This window comes from Sycon ciliatum, chromosome 5 (assembly GCF_964019385.1).
Source record: "Sycon ciliatum chromosome 5, ocSycCili1.1, whole genome shotgun sequence".
NCBI lineage: Eukaryota > Metazoa > Porifera > Calcarea > Leucosolenida > Sycettidae > Sycon > Sycon ciliatum.
In genome coordinates this window covers 23,424,603-23,440,872 of record NC_088647.1, presented here as the reverse complement: position 1 = coordinate 23,440,872, position 16,270 = coordinate 23,424,603, and the positions used below count along the sequence as shown (strand labels likewise).

Genomic DNA, 16,270 nt, shown 5'->3' with positions numbered 1-16,270 from the left:
TAGCGAACAGCTATGTTAGACATAGCAACTTGTGCTGGGATCACCATTCAACAGCTTGCAAGGCTGATGAATTGACCACCACTATTTTTAGCCTGGTATCCACCACACAGCTGTTTGAAGTGACTTTTTCTGGCCAGTGAATCCCTATTTTTCATTTTTCCATTTTCCATTTTTTTCTACACACACACCACACCACATACTCCGGCATACACTGGCTGTTGGTAACCACCCAGGAGGAAAAAAAGACAGGAAGAGTCCAAAAAAAGAGAAGAAAGACGTGTGCGACCATAATCGTCGGGAATTGAACCCGCAACCTCTCGATTGGAAGTCGACTGCACGTACCACTGCACCACACGTGCACACACACACACACACATACACACACACATACCAGACACACACCAGACGCACACACACACACACACACACACACACACACACACACACACACACACACCACCACCACCACCACCACCATCACCACCACCACCACCACCACCATGTACCACACACACACACACACCAGACACACACACACACACACACACACACACTCACACACACATACACACACACACACACACACACACACCTCAGACCTCAGACCTGCCCATCGCGGAAGCGATGATAGCGAACAGCTTTATTAGAAATAGCAACTTATGCTGGAATTACACCATTCAACAGCTTTCAAGGCTGATGAATTGACCGCCACTAATTTTAGCCTGGTATCCACCACACAGCTGATTGAAGTGGTGTATTCTAGCCAGTTAATCCCTATTTTTCATTTTTCTATTTTTTCATTTTTTTGGACACACACGCCATACCACATCCCCCACATACACTGGCTGTTGGTAGCCACCCAGGATTATGAAAGAAGAGCTAGGAGAATGAGAAAGAAAAGGCGACGAGGAGACAATAACTTTATCAATGCGATTAATAGTATTAGTGAAGCGGACATTACAAAATGATGAATGAGAATACATGTATCTAAAATGGTTGTTCCTAATCGATTTTCTTGAGACTATCATCAGGGAAAATCGTCTCACAATAGAGGCTATACGGAGAAACAAACTACTTATAGGTTATTGGATAGTGGGAAGTATACAAGGTGAGGTGTGAAAAAACTAAAGTGGGAGAGAAGACGAAAGAAATTAGAAGAAAAGATGTGAGAGTGTTCCCGACGGTGTGAGCTACTACATAAGGTAATTTAAGGTATTAGAAGCTGTTTTCATCCGTAAACACAATCCTAATCTATGCATTCAGAAAGAAAATGTCACAAAACTGAGACTCTTCACCTAGCATTCACACACGTATTCATTCGCATACACCTACACCTCACAGTTCCTCACTCTATCACATTCACCTGCTTCCACGCCTTCATTTCACTCACCTTATGTAGTAGCTCACACCGTCGGCAAGAGTACATAACCCCCCAGAGTGTGCAACTCCACTATGGGTGCTGTCCCGACAGAATTTCAAGTTGACGTCATTTTGATGATGCAATGCGCTCTGTACACGGATTATCAGACGAATCCGGAACCTGTGGTTGACCGAAGCCGATCGATCCTGTACAAATTATTGCAAAGAAAAACGTGTGATGCGTTGACACCCGTACACATGTTGTAAATCACTGGTGCAAGGAGCATTGCGTCATAAATAATGACGTCAACTTGAAATTCTGTCGGGACAGCAGGGTATGTGGGAGTTGCACACTCTTGGGGGGTTATGTACTCTTGCCGTCGGGAACACTCTCACATCTTTTCTTCTAATTTCTTTCGTCTTCTCTCCCACTTTAGTTTTTTCACACCTCACCTTGTATACTTCCCACTATCCAATAACCTATAAGTAGTTTGTTTCTCCGTATAGCCTCTATTGTGAGACGATTTTCCCTGATGATAGTCTCAAGAAAATCGATTAGGAACAACCATTTTAGATACATGTATTCTCATTCATCATTTTGTAATGTCCGCTTCACTAATACTATTAATCGCATTGATAAAGAATGAGAAAGAGAAGAAAGACGTGTGCAACCATAATCGTCGGGAGTTGACCCCGCAACCTCTGGATTGGAAATCGACTGCACAGTCCACTGTACCATATGGGACACAAAGGGACACACACAAATACACACACGCACACACACACATGCGTGTATACATAAAGTCTGATGCAAACGCCCACGCCGCAGCAAACGCTCGCCCCAGCGGGTCCATACTATTCTTTTTCAGGTCAGTTTAGTTGTAGAAAACTGGCATGAAGGTCGAATGCGTACAAGAACGACTGTAATGCCTACACAGTGCCTATGTCTTCCCAGGATCCTGTGCAAAAGCGATTGTCATTATCTTGCTGCAAAGAAACACTTCGGTCGGGATTTCCTTTGCATCCGATAAATGAGTCGTCTTTGTTATTGTAGTTCGTTCTCCTGATGATGGGCCAGGCCGGAAAATTGGGCGTACAGTAATGTAAAATGAAATTTGAATTTGAATCGCAGTGAAGAGACCGTTTTTGGAGTTTGGAGTTGAGAAGCGAAGTTTCCTAAAAGTTCGTTCTCCATTATTTCGGTTTTCAAATCATGAAATTTCTGCAGTGCCATGAATGTGACAATGTTGAGCTTTCAGAACGGAACGGTGATTGTTCTGATGAAGCGTCATTCGACGACCTGACCGGTCGCAGTGTTGCAGTTGCAAGTCGAACAGGGGAGATGTCACAAAAGCTACACCTACAAAGTCGCTACCAACTTGTTGAAAACTCTGAAGTGCTCGAGAAAAACCCTTGCCTTTGCGTGTTGCGTGATTTGGAAATGATGGCTTGAAACACCGTCAGAAGTATATTTGGTTCCTGCAATACTCTGCTCTTTGCTACCTTGTTATTCGGGAGAAAAACCCATTTGGATTTGCGAGATACAACAAACAACATCATAAAATCACTACGAGCTAGCTCGTAGCTCGTGCCCAAAGAGACTTTGAAACCAGGCAAGTGGACATTGTTTACCGTAGGAAAGCGCTCTTCGCGCCACGGTGTGAGATGCACTTTCGTACAGTGGGAGTGACAGTGCATGGGGTCAGTGCGTACAGGCCAGCAGATCTTGCACAATGCGGTGGGCATTTGCAGCGGACTTTACGGTACACAAACACACACACACACACACACACACATATACACACGAAAACACACACACTATTGGACCAGACATAGTGGTTACAACAATGTGTCCTGCTTTTCTTGTGTATTATTCGCTGTCTGTAGATTTCTTCACAAGGGTTGTCAAGACCAACTTACCACAGATCATCGCCAAACTAGCGACTGTACCAGATATAGTGCTCACTGAAGTATTTGGAGAAGCCGACCTGAATGAAGAGTTTATCAGCACTTATCGAACAGCATGTGAGGTGGCCAGTCATGTGCGTGATCTTCCACTTTGCTGTCAAACAGCAATTGGGGAGTGTTTACTGTACCCAGTGTCCAGCTTTGCGCTTCTCTTTTATGAGTTGCACCTTCCTGAGCTCACTCAACGACTGGATAAAGATTTCCTGATCAAGATCGACCATGAGGCAGGATGTGATGGGAGTAGTCTTGTCCAACTGTTGACTTTGGCTATTGATTCACAGAGCGATAGTAAGTGACAATTTGAAGACTGTGATGCAAGTTAAAGAATGTCCATGATGGTGAATCCTAGTCAATGGATGAGGCTGGTCTTTGTTTTAGTGTGCATACCAGCTGAAGGTTATATGAAAATACAGTTGTCTTATACCAGCAGAAATGTTCTAAATGATATTTGCTGTTTTCCAATTTGTTTAGTATACGTTATGTTCTAGCCTTGGTTTCCATTGTGAGGAAAATGAGGAATTTTATTGAAATTGTCCATACCTAATCATAATGGCACTTTCTCCCGGTGACTTGACTTGACACTTGACTGACTCACAACCGCCATCCAGATCACACAAGAAGTCCATTGAACTTTCGAAGTCGGCGGGAAAGCGCTAGGTTCAGTGTTGAGAGCAACTCATGTTCAGATGAAATGATCGCCGAAGTCGCAAACTCTATTTCATAGCATAGTAAAGTAGCCTAAAACCTGCCTGTCATGTTTGTGGAAATCACCAGCATATTGTTTAGTATTGTCAAAATGCCAATTTTCTGAACTTAATGTACCGGCAATCCAAGCAATACTCGTAGAGAATTCTAATGTGATTCTTCTGATCTCACCTTCATATACAGCAGATACCGCAATGTCAATGATGAATGATGAAGGTGTGATTGCAGTGAAAGAAGGACCAGGAGATGCAGTTGAAGGTCAGTGCTGTCCTTGTATTGGTCCTCCATTAATGCACGACCCTATTTTAGGGGAATGCATACTCAAAGTTTGTCAGCCCGAGCCTTACGCTCGCATTCCAGCGCAAGCTTTACAGTGTCCTGCGAATTAGGACTACCTTTCTCAGCGCGGCCGGCGAAACTGAGTGTCCACAGAGTTACCGAGGAACATCTCAGCCTGACAGTAAATCCTTCTGCGAATTAGAGCGCCGTGGAAATGGGTGCCCAAAAAATAAAAAATAAAAATTTCACGGTTCGCGTGAGACTCGGCAGGAAGCCGAGTTTTCCGCATCCGCCGTGGGAACGCCACCACCCTCTAGGATCAAAGGCGCAGATGCAGCGCCTAAACGGTGGGAGGTGAGTAGATCAGACCCACCACCAAGTGGTCAAAGACCGAAATCCCATTAGCTACATCCATGTTACCCTCGTGCCAGGCCACGAGTTCCCAATTAACTGTGGGTCGCAGCACGGCTGGAAAAATTCCTTCCGCTTCCAAGCAGGACTTGAACCGGGTACCCTCTGTTTCTCAATCATGGTCTTAGACCATCCCACTATGCCTGCTCTGCCCAAAAGGTCAGCGCAGAATACCCCAGAAAGACAGAAAAGCGTGTGGTTAAGTTAGCAAAGCCTGATTTTGCCAGTGATCACTGTTATTAAGTGTTACACTCAATGGCGTCGCACACTTTATGACCGGTAAGACAAAGGTCGTCCGACGTGGTCTGCGCAATTCATCCAAAAATCAGTAATCATTTCGTAACATCATGCGCTCCTACATGCACTTGTGCAAACACTGTGCGCACAACTCCTGGAGTTGACTGGCAGTAGACCAGGGTAAGCATATGCCATTATGCGCTATTTACTGGTACTGTTCTGTCTGTACACACGGTTATTGCCAGTATACTAGTACCAGTACACCGAGTACTATCGGGTAGTTGTATTTAGTGCTGGGTGCTATGTGCTATGTAGTTACATTGACTGTTGCTGGAGTGTCCATGTAAACATGGTAGTCTAGATGTACATGTATGTCTTCAGCTCACACACACACTCACACACTCACAAAGTCACAAAGACAGTATACTATGCAACGAACACCTAGCCTACAGAATACCAGTTAATCAGCTATGGTAGATGTATGAGATGTTGACATGTCATGTCGGCACGGTGACGGCTTTTCCATGGTAGCTGGAGCTGCGCAAGAAATGTCTACTTGGCTAACTTAGTTTTCTGTTGTGGTGAAACAATGTCAGTACGAAAGGTAGGACAGCATTGTAACTGGAGCTGCGGAAGAACTGTCTGCTTGATGTACTTAGTTTTCTGTACTGGTGAAACAATGGCAGTATGAAAGGGAGGAATGCCCCTCATAATCAAATACAGTCAACTTTGCCAATAACGACACTTGGCTGAGCATCAGAAAAGTGTCCTTGTTCGCGAAGTGTCCTTATACCCGAAGTCCCATTTGAATGTATGTGAACCCGTATTTTGTCTAGTATGACATGCATATCAAAATGAAGCTCTTTTCCTGCTCTATGCATTGTGTACTTTATTTTCATATTACGATTGAAAGGAACTATAAAGTCAATATGCAAGGGAAATAGATTGAAAAATTAGCCTTTTGCAGCCATCTACAGGGACATGCACAATCATGTACATGTATGATGATTACTTTACAATCATGTACAACTACATGACATCACCCAAACTATTTTGAAGCAAAAAATATAAAAATAAAGCCCCCCCCCCTTGGCTGCATCTTCTTGCATGTGTGCCTTTATCCATCACCATGGGTTCTGGTATTACTGCATGACAGGTACTTGAAATAGCTGTCAAAAGCCCTGAAAGTCGTTATTCGAGCAGTGAATATGACCTCGGGGCACTAAAAGCATGTCGCTATCCGCGAAATGTCGTTATTCAGATAGTCGTTGTATCCGAAGAAAAATATAATACAGCTAGATGGGACTTTGCTCTGGGCATAGAAATTCTGTCGTTATTCGCGAATTGTTGTTATATCCGCAGTCGTTATTAGCGAAGTTGACTGTAATTGATAATGAGAAATGTTGCAGAGCATGTGATTTCAGCAGACGTGTCACATGATTGGCAGACACTGGTTTGAACAGTGCTAGGATAAGAAGTGCTATGGAAATGTTTTGCACTGACACTCAGTGCATTACCACAGGCACGTGGCGTGCAGATAATGTGATGCAACTTCAAGAGATTCAATACCACCTTCTTCTCAGCTTTAATTTGCTCGAATGCACAGCGGTCCGTAACATTCCACTGAAATGCTTGTGCTCAAATGGTCGTGCTAAACTGTCCATGTTGAAATTCTGGTGCTGAATATAGGATTAATCCGGGTGTTGTAGGCTAGCTAGACCCATTTCATTCTGAACATATCCTTCCCAGTTTCTTCAATAACTTCTTCCTCACATCTACATCAAATGTATTGTGCTTTGTTCTGGTGTATGTGTACATGTATATATTGTGCAGCTGATAATGGCCAGTACGCAGCAGCTCTAAATGAACTGATCAAGGAAGGTGTCCAGTTGATACCGTACGGACGCCTGATAATGTGCGGGCCAGGCCGCACAGGCAAGAGCAGCTTCCTGCGATCCCTCCTGCGTCAAGCGTTCATGTCTCAAGTCGACAGCACAATCGGTGTGGAGCTGGAGAAGGTGATCTGCACTATCGAGAAACAAGGGTTAAAGTATGTCTGGAAGCAAGCTGAAGATTCTTACCAGCAGCAGTTGGCCCTGACGCACAGAGCTGTTGGTCAAGAGAAACGGAAGAAAGAGATCGTAGCAGCACTGAGACAACAAGGCGTCGCTATCCCCGAGAACACCAGGTCCACATCCTCAACGCCATCAACGCCCGTAACATCACCATCCGCTGTGATTGAGACTGAGCAAGCAGGTACAGCCAGTGTGAGTGAAACTACTCTCAGGCAAGCTGATGTAACCACCAATACCGGGTACACTGTTCAATCACCTACCAGTCCTACCACGGTATCTCAGAATGTTTCCACTGCATCCAAGCCGGAAGAGGAATCAGACATGGCTGCGCTGAAGGAAGAGACACCGGAGCAAGATGTCCAGCAACTACAGACAGAAATCAACTCAGCAACATTGAAGTTCGAAAGTTTCATTAATGATCTGCGGACAGGCAAAAGCGAAGTTTTCACTGCAGAACACCTCAAAAATCTCACATTTATGGATGTCTGGGACTTTGCAGGTCAGAAGATGTTTGCTGCTATCCAGCACATGGTGCTGGCCTGCACCAGATGTGCATATGCTGTCGTCTTTGATGCATCAAAGAAGCTCCAGGCCAGAGCGAAGCCGACATTTGGTGTAGATGGTGAGGAACTGCCGCTTTCCAACCACCTGGAGCAGACCAACTTTGATGTGATGGAGACATGGTTCAACGCTATCCACGAGGTCATTGGAGACAGCGACAACGTACCCGTGTTTGCCATTGGCACACATGTGGACAAGTTACCTAAGAATCCAGAAGCAAGGAAGAAGGCAACTGAAGAGATAAAGAAGTACATCTGGGCCAATGCAGAGGGAAAAGCATACGCCAACAACATCGACAAGGTGGTATTTGTGGACAACACACGAGCTGGTAAAGATCCAGAGGACCCAGCAGTTGTTCAGCTACGGCAAGACATAATCCAGCAGCTGCAGCATCAGTTCAACGTTCCCATACCAATCCGCTGGCTTCCTGTGACCATCTCTATTGGGCACATTGCAAAATCGTTTGAACGACCATGGTTATCGGTTGAGGAGCTACGTCGCTTGGCCATTGCTGTTGGTAGCATCTCCAGTGTTGATCCTGAGTCCGATTTCCAGGAGATGGTGAAGTTCCACCATGGTCTTGGCCATTTGCTTCACTTTGTTCACAATGCCCGCCTTCGTGATCGTGTAATCATCGACATCCACTGGGTTCTGAAGACCATGTCATTGCTCTTCTGTCCTGAACCAAAGGATATGCAGAGCAAGCGTCTACGTCCACAGTACGACTTGCTGACTCAGAATGGTATCCTCCTTGAAAGTCTTGCCCTGCACCGCTGGTCACAGCACAATCGTATGACATCGCGCTACACGGCCACAGAAGAACAGCGTGATTTCCTGTTCGAGATGGGTGAGCACTTTGCCCTGTTCTACAACACAAAGACAACTGTGAAGGTGCCTGGTCAGAGGAAAGAGGTGACAACTCGCAAGTTCTTTGTACCAGCTCTCGTGGAGCGAGTGGCACGTGTTCAAGACGAAGTAAGCAAAGGCAAGCCAAGTCCAGCTATGTACCTGTACAGTGGTGCAGATCGTTACTTTCCACAAACCCTGTTCTGGTGTGGCGTTGTGAGGTGTATGCAACGCTACAGTCCAAAGGTGGATCCTATCCTCTATCACACATCGGCACGTATTCTGGTGAAGGATCGCTTCTGGCTGGTCATGCAGTATTTCCAGCATGGCATTCGCTTGTCACTGGAGATTCCTGTTGATGCTCGACCAACTGCTAAGTCTTCGATCACCAGTGCTACTCCTGTTCCTGCTGCTGCCGGTGTGAGAAAGTCAGTTGAGTCCGCTAGCATTGGAGCTGCTGAAAGTGAGAATGAGGCTGAAGCTATCAAGCTTTGTCATGAGCTTCTACCGTACCTGGAGTCAGAGCTTGACAAGCTGAAGGCATTCTCGCTGACTCATGTGGAGTTTGGCAGAGCTGTCCGCTGTCCGTGCTCGTTCAGCCGAGATGCGTGTCGCAAACACAAGCAGAAGTCTTGTGTGGAGATTGGCTGTCAACACTTTGCTCCGTTGGTGGAAGGATTGCGTCCACGCTGTACTATCGGAGCACGTCCGTCAGTGGATATCAGTGATGTACGTCAATACTGGCCTTGCTTTGCCGAAGACACACAGGTCAGTGCAATGGGCGATAACATTGCTTACATTGGTGCTTGTAAATCTCTTTCTTTTTGCCAGCTAAAATTGTAAAAGTGATAAGAAAAAAACAATAATGTTGTGCCCCTGGTGTTTCCTGAGACAACATTTCAGCCGTACTGTCAGACTGACTTTCGATGCCTTAGTGGCAAGCTACAGAACTCCATCTGAGAAGCTTCCTTTTCTTGCTACAAAACTCCACAATGCAAGGACAGTCTGTTAGAGTGTCTGTTGTTGAGAAGCTTCCATTTCCGCCAATCTGGCCGTCTACTTTCTATCTGAGCGGACTGAACACAAAAAGACTGCAATGCGCCGCATGCAGTCAGGCACGCACATATATCCCCACATTCCTTTCTCCATAGTGCTTGATTCCCGAAATGAGTACCAAATTTCCCTGAAATTTAGAGACGGCATATTTTGCACATAGAAAACAATAACAATCGAAGCATTAGTAGTTGATGTTGACGAATGCAATGGGGCCTGTAAGTGCTATACCACAACCAAATCAGGGTCGTGAAAGCGCTGAAGTTACGATCCAATTGTACCTGATTTTGTATGGATTCATGCACGTTTGAGTTGTTTCCTTCTCCGTAGGGTGACAAATCTACCCATACTGACTGGACTGCTCCCAAGCCCCCAGTAGTGGGGACCAACTTCTGGCACTGAATCCGATTCAGCACACCTGCACTTGACACTCCCAACCCCCTAGTGGGACTACTTGATCTTCTGCTTTTTAAGTTCTGGCACAGAGTCCAATTCAGTACACCTGCACTTGACACAATGAGGGTCTACCTGCCAGATATGTATTTTGCTATGGTCGGAGTGGATCCCCCTGAAGTCGTTATCTGGTTATCTGTTGAGTTCTGACTTCATCATTTTCAGTTCTGTACAAGTCTATAGTAAGGGGGATGGGGGGATTTACTGGTGTAATTAATTTTTTGTCTGCATACCACATTGCTGTATTTCGTTGATTCTGTCCAGACCGCAGAGCTTGCTGATCCTGAGAAGCCAATGCCGGCAATGCCAATGACAGTTGTAGAGCCCGCAGTCAAGGACAGTGGTGAGATGATTTCAGTAAAGTGTTCAGTTTAAAATATACCCTGGAAAGTACAGTGCTGCTCAATGAAATCCAATCATGTGAATCAAGTATGTGCTGGGAGCTGTGCAATCCTAGACCTGCAAACCGTGACTGGTTTGTGACCTGGTGCAGTGCGATGACTACTTACTTGACTCACTCGATCAGATTTTATTGAGCATTCACTGTGGAATACGGGAATGCAGGCTGGAAAACGAGACACGAGAAGCTAGTATAGCCTGCCTGTCCCTGGTCACTAGAGTGTAGGGTTCACGCAGGGAAGGACACACTGGAATTGACCATAATGTCAGGTACGAAGGCTGAATATAAGTCTGGGATTATTCCTATAGAAACGTGTGTCAGTGCTGGGCTTCTATTCAAATCAAGTCAGTATTTAAACCTGTTACTTCAAATGTATGTCCTCAGTAAAACCATGCTTGCATGCCGATACCTCACCTTGAAAATTAGGCTTGTTTTCAAAACAGTCTTCTATTCAAGACAGTATGGCATGTGTACAGGGTCATTGGAGTGCAGGGTGATTGATGGGGAAAGGATACATGGGAATTTATTTGCACGGGGTCACTAGAATGAGGGATGCATGCAGGGGACGAGTGTTCAGGGAGTCAAGTACGGAATTTGAAATTCAGCGATTTGAACTGTGTCATCGTGATGCAGATGAAATGCTGAAGCAGGAAAGATTACCATGTGAAAAAGCTCGGGTGCTGAGCCAATAGTACAATGTAAAATTATAAAATATTAGTATTAATACTCGATAGTCGAGGGAATGGGATAAGAGAAAAGTCTGAAGAAACAAATTACTGTCACCACCATGACTCGAACCAGGGACCTTCACTTGAGGCCAGCGATGCTCTAACCACTGAGTTATGATGTAGGTGTCGTCCCAGCAGAGACCGTTCAACACTTTCTCCAGACTTCAAAATTCACTTCTCCTGTGAAACTACACAGGCTGGTGGTAGCAGCCCTCACTGTACCCACACACTTAGTATTAATATCAGTACTTGAAGTACTTCAAGTACTTCAAGTACTTCAAGTACTTCAAGTACTTCAAGTACTTCAAGTACCTCTTGCGTACGTTAAGTACCTCTTGCGTACGTTAAGTAGTATTGCTGTAAGTCTACAAACTTTAGGCCCATTCAAATTTCAGCCTCCCATTGCTGAAACCCATTTCGGCCCATTCAAATTTCGGCCTCCCATTGCTGAAACCCATTTCGGCCGCATCAAATTTTCGGCCTGTACTGCTGCCGCCTGTATACACTGTCACACTGAGCCTTGCAAAACAAAATTGCGGCCAAACATGGCCAGGTCGAAAATAGCCAAAAATAAATAATCGCCGGAAACTTGTTGACTTACAGTATTCAATTTATGGTATATACTACCAGAGGTGAAAGAAATTGATTAAATTTTTTTGAAGGATTGGGAGAACTTCAAATTTCAAAGGATCACTATGGTCGGGGAAGTGAACTGCCTGAAAAGAGAAAAAGGGCCAGATTTCTTGTCATGGCTCGGCAATACTCTAACAATCTGAGCTATGGGTCAAGGCCGAACCTAGAAGACGCTGACAAGTTTTCACTGCAAAGACAACAGTCAGTTTCTGGAACGTACTGCCAGAGGTGAAATATAGTGATTAAATTCGGAAAACTTAAACATTCAAAGGATCAGTCGGGGATCAGTCAGGGAAGTGAACTGCCTGAAAATAGAAAGTGCCAGACCCACCAGGATTCGAACCTAGCCTGTCATGAGCAATGCTCTAATCAACCGAGCTATTTCAGGAAGGCTCCGGGTTCGAGTCCTGGTTGGTCTGGCATTTTTTTCTCTTTTCAGGCAGTTCGCTTCCCCGCCTGATCCCGACGGAAATTTGAAGTTCTCCCAATCCTTTCATTCACCTCGAGCTGTACGTTCCAGAAACTGACCGTGGTTGGTCCCGAGGGGGGAGGGCAAAAGACCGAATTGCCATCAGTATTGTGAGTTGCCTTTGGAGTGAAAACACTTGTCAGGGCCTTCTACATTCACCCTGGTCCCATAGCTCAGATGATTAGAGCATTGCTCATGACAAGCAAGGTCCCGGATTCGAGTCTTGTGGGTCTGGCAATTTTTTCTCTTTTCGGGCAGTTCACTTGCCCGACCGATCCTTTGAATTTTGAAGTTCTCCCAATCCTATCAAATTTCATCCCTTTACTTCACCTCTGGTAGTACGTTCCAGAAACTGACCGTGGTTCGTCCCGAGGGGGGGAGGGCAAAAGACTCAAGTGCCAACAGTATTTTGGCCCGTGTTGTGAGCTGCCTTTGGAGTGAAAAAACTTGTCAGGGCCTTCTACGTTCACCATGGTCCCATAGCTCAGATGATTAGAGCTGTGCTCATGACAAGCAAGGTCATGGGTTTGAGTCCTTGTGGGTCTGGCATATTTCTCTTTTCGGGAAGTTCACTTCCCCGACTGATCCTTTAGATAAAATGTGCCGAATGTTTTTGTTCCCTTCTCCGTATGGAAATGTGAGGAATTATGAATAATTTAAATCGAATAACTATAATGGCAATGTGCTGCAGGGACCAGAGGGAGACTGTGAACAAATGTGTTCATCAGATTTGATTAAATCGAACCCTTATAGAATAACCAAGAATGGGAAAGGAAAGTATGGTGTTAGTCCTGGTGAGTGTGAGTAATGCCGCATGACGTGTCCACTCTCCTTTGCTCTCATTTCTTCTTCTTCCTTTCTTTTTATATCATTCATTTTTGTTCACCCTCCCTGAGTTAAAATCCTGTTAGAAACCTACGTTCCTGTATCATCCTGGCTTTTTGGAGCTGATTTAAAAAGTACGATTTGTTGTTCACTGTACCTCATTTTGATCTGTTTGGCCAGTCATTCTGAGCTCCGCTAACGAGATCTTACAAGGTCTAAACAGCTAACTCTCCGGAGATCAAGCCATATTGATTAGACTGAGGCGATTTACACGACGGCAGTGCATGCCACTGGGAAGTGAAGCACATGATCCCGAGAGTTTGCCGTGACCCAGGAAAAACGAAAATCGAATCACATTACAGTAGCTGTAGTACTAAGCAGTCCACAGAATACCACAATATGCATTCCCACCCCAGCCACCTCACGGTACCTGGACCATACCAGGATAGCTCGCGGAATACGCTTGTGCCAAAATTTGAGTGCACGGGACTGAATCAGCATGGCAGCATCACGCACGGGATGAATCCTGCCGTCGTGTAAATGGCCTCTTATTATATGGATTGGGAGCATCTGCGCCTTGATCCAAGAGGGTGGTGGCGTTCCTGCAGATGCGGAAAACTCGGCCTTTGGCCGAGTTTCACGTGAACCGTGAATTGTTTTTAATTATATGGATTATTTGCATGCTGTGTGTGTGTGTGTGTTGTGGTGCAGGTGACCTGCTCCAAGGTCAGTCTGTATCTGAGAGAGCATCAGCTTATCAACTGGCACTACAGAGACATCGAGTAGCAATCAAAAGCGTCTCCCATATTGATGTGATTGATTGCTTTGAAAACTTGCGTGCTGAAGATCACATCAGCATTGAGTGCTTGAAGGACAGTCGAGCCACTGTCAAGTCAAGTGGAAGCAAGGAAGCCATCAGTCACCTGTGCACCGTCTTGGAGGATCTCTCCGACACTGCCATGTGCTACGTCGTGGAGGATATCCTGCCGTCGCAAGGTCTGTCACAGCTCGTGGAGACATTCCGTGTGTGTCCTGGTCCTGGAAAGTGTTCACTACATCGCAATGACCTGCATCCTGTATCAGTGTGTTCCAGTGACAAGACACTGTCCATGCAGACTAGTGTTGATGGCTCCCAGACTGGTAATGTCAAGAGTAGTAAACTTGAGACTGGGGTAAGAACTCTACTCTCTACAGTCTACTTTAAAATTCTGTTTGCTGATTGTACAGTGAAGCACACATTGCAGTACACCGGCACTTCCTTGTGAAAATGTTTGAGGATGTGAGGACAGGGGCGTACGCCGCTCGCCTCCAGGAGTGGTTCCCATGTCAACTGATGAACCAACATTCCACACAATTGAAGTGCTGTTTTTCGTATCCTACGGAGTTTCTGCATATTCTCTTCAGACTGGGTGAAATTAACATCCACAAGCTGCTGGAAAATGTCATTGCTACGCATTTTTGATTTTAAAAGACTGAACTTTCCCCGTTTTATGGATATTTTGTTCAGCACGACGATTGCATGCAGTCTTGAAAGCGGGCTTAGTAAGTTTAGAATCATCTGGAGCAAACATCACACAGGGCAAGCAGAAGCCACCATTGCACGCTGGTCAAAAGACTACGCAGGGTAACTCCTCCAACAAGGATAGTTGAAAGCGGCGCTGTTTGCCATCCGTCTGGACACGCCCTGGAAATGAAATCCTTCGCCTTCGGTGGCGCACAATGATTGTTGATGACGGAAATCTTTTCCGTGTCCGGCAAATTTCGGGGGACTGCATTCCACTGTGGACGTAGACTTTCAGAATATCCCTTCCAACACATATCCCTTCCAACACGCTCCCATGTCACTGAAGTAAGTTTTGGATGATCCAGCAGCTTCCGACAACGGTCACTCTACAGCTTCGCCGACGATTTCTTCCTCAGCGCTGCTCGTTGCATGCAGACTTCGCTTGCAAGTCAGGTGCGTCTGCATTCTCATCTATCGCTTGACCTGAATAGAGCGCTGGCCCTCTGGATGTTGACACTTCATTTTTCTTTTCCACAAAGCGAAAGCATCGTCGAAAACACGACCAACTTTGTCAAAGCAAACTGCAAAGGAAAATTTGACTCGGAGAACGAGGAATCCGGCGATGTAAAGTAGCGACTTTGTTGAACCCAGTTCAGTTAGTAGACCCATGGCCCAGTCTACGCTGTGTCCCAGTCCCAGCATCACTTTTACACCTGGACAAGTCACCGTCCTCGCGGCCTCGGACCATCAGGCGGACTCCAGGCATGCACAGCGCTGGGCCTGGGCCTAAATCAAAACATTCTCCGTACCCATATTATCGAATTTTTTTTACTGGTTCCCGGGCATCCCGGGAACCGCCCTATGTACGCCCCTGTGAGGATGCGCTCACTAGTGCACAAAAAAGTAGGCTCACTTTGAGGCAAAGTACAACGAGAGATGCTCCCACAGTGGTCAAAATCTCCCACTGCCGGGGGTGAGGGGGGGGGGGGGGCAGGGGCATCATGCCTCAACTATCCTGAGTAGCAACCAGTTCAATAAGAAACAGAAGGATGTGTGTTTGGAGAATTTCCGTATCGATACACAGACCATACATCAACATACACATGATAACTATACACTCGTACGCCTCTAGACATGCAGCAGATAACCGTTATTTCTGTGTGTACACATGTGCCCAGTGAGGTTACGCAACAGCTTTCTCTTGATATCAGTAACAGCAGCACTCCAAAGTGCACTCTTGACCGAGAGCACATTGTGGAGTGATACTTTTACTGAAAATTACGTAATGACCGAGTTTGTCATCAATTTCTCTCCGAGCCCTTTCGGAACACTGAGCAATTCTCATGAATCCATCTTTTAATCTCTGCTGCAGATGTCTGATTTGCTCCAGGAAGTGCTGCGTTCAAGCTATGTGGAATTGAAGCGTAGTTTGGACGTAGAAGAGGGCATTCTGGACCGTCTCTATGCAGAGAGCATCATCACCCAGCGCTTCTGCAAGAAACTCCGTGCTATGGATGATCGTGAAGATCAGGTAATGCTTGCATTGGTGTGTATCTACATGTACAACCTAATTTGAATTTTAACAGAAAGCAGGTTCAGAGTATGTTTGTTGTGGCTGATTATCCTTCGGTCAGCATACATGGGCAGGTAGCAGCAAGACGGGTGTCTGCGGGGCTAAATACGATTTTGGAGAAGAAAATCATTTGGCGTTACCTGGAAAACACTGATCTTGCTTGTAATGGTACAAATAGTAACATCATCTAG

At 45.7% G+C, this 16,270-nt stretch overlaps 1 protein-coding gene across 1 annotated transcript in view; it reads left to right on the top strand.

Moving 5' to 3' along the window:
- The window catches only part of LOC135818083 (uncharacterized), a 149,739-nt gene that overhangs the window by 64,277 nt on the left and 69,192 nt on the right, over positions 1 to 16,270 (top strand). Inside the window, exons 3-5 of the mRNA XM_065331407.1 lie at positions 3,247 to 3,615; positions 4,216 to 4,290; positions 6,793 to 9,209. Of these exons, the coding sequence (XP_065187479.1) occupies positions 3,247 to 3,615; positions 4,216 to 4,290; positions 6,793 to 9,209 (2,861 nt within the window). The remainder of the gene's footprint in view (positions 1 to 3,246; positions 3,616 to 4,215; positions 4,291 to 6,792; positions 9,210 to 16,270) is intronic.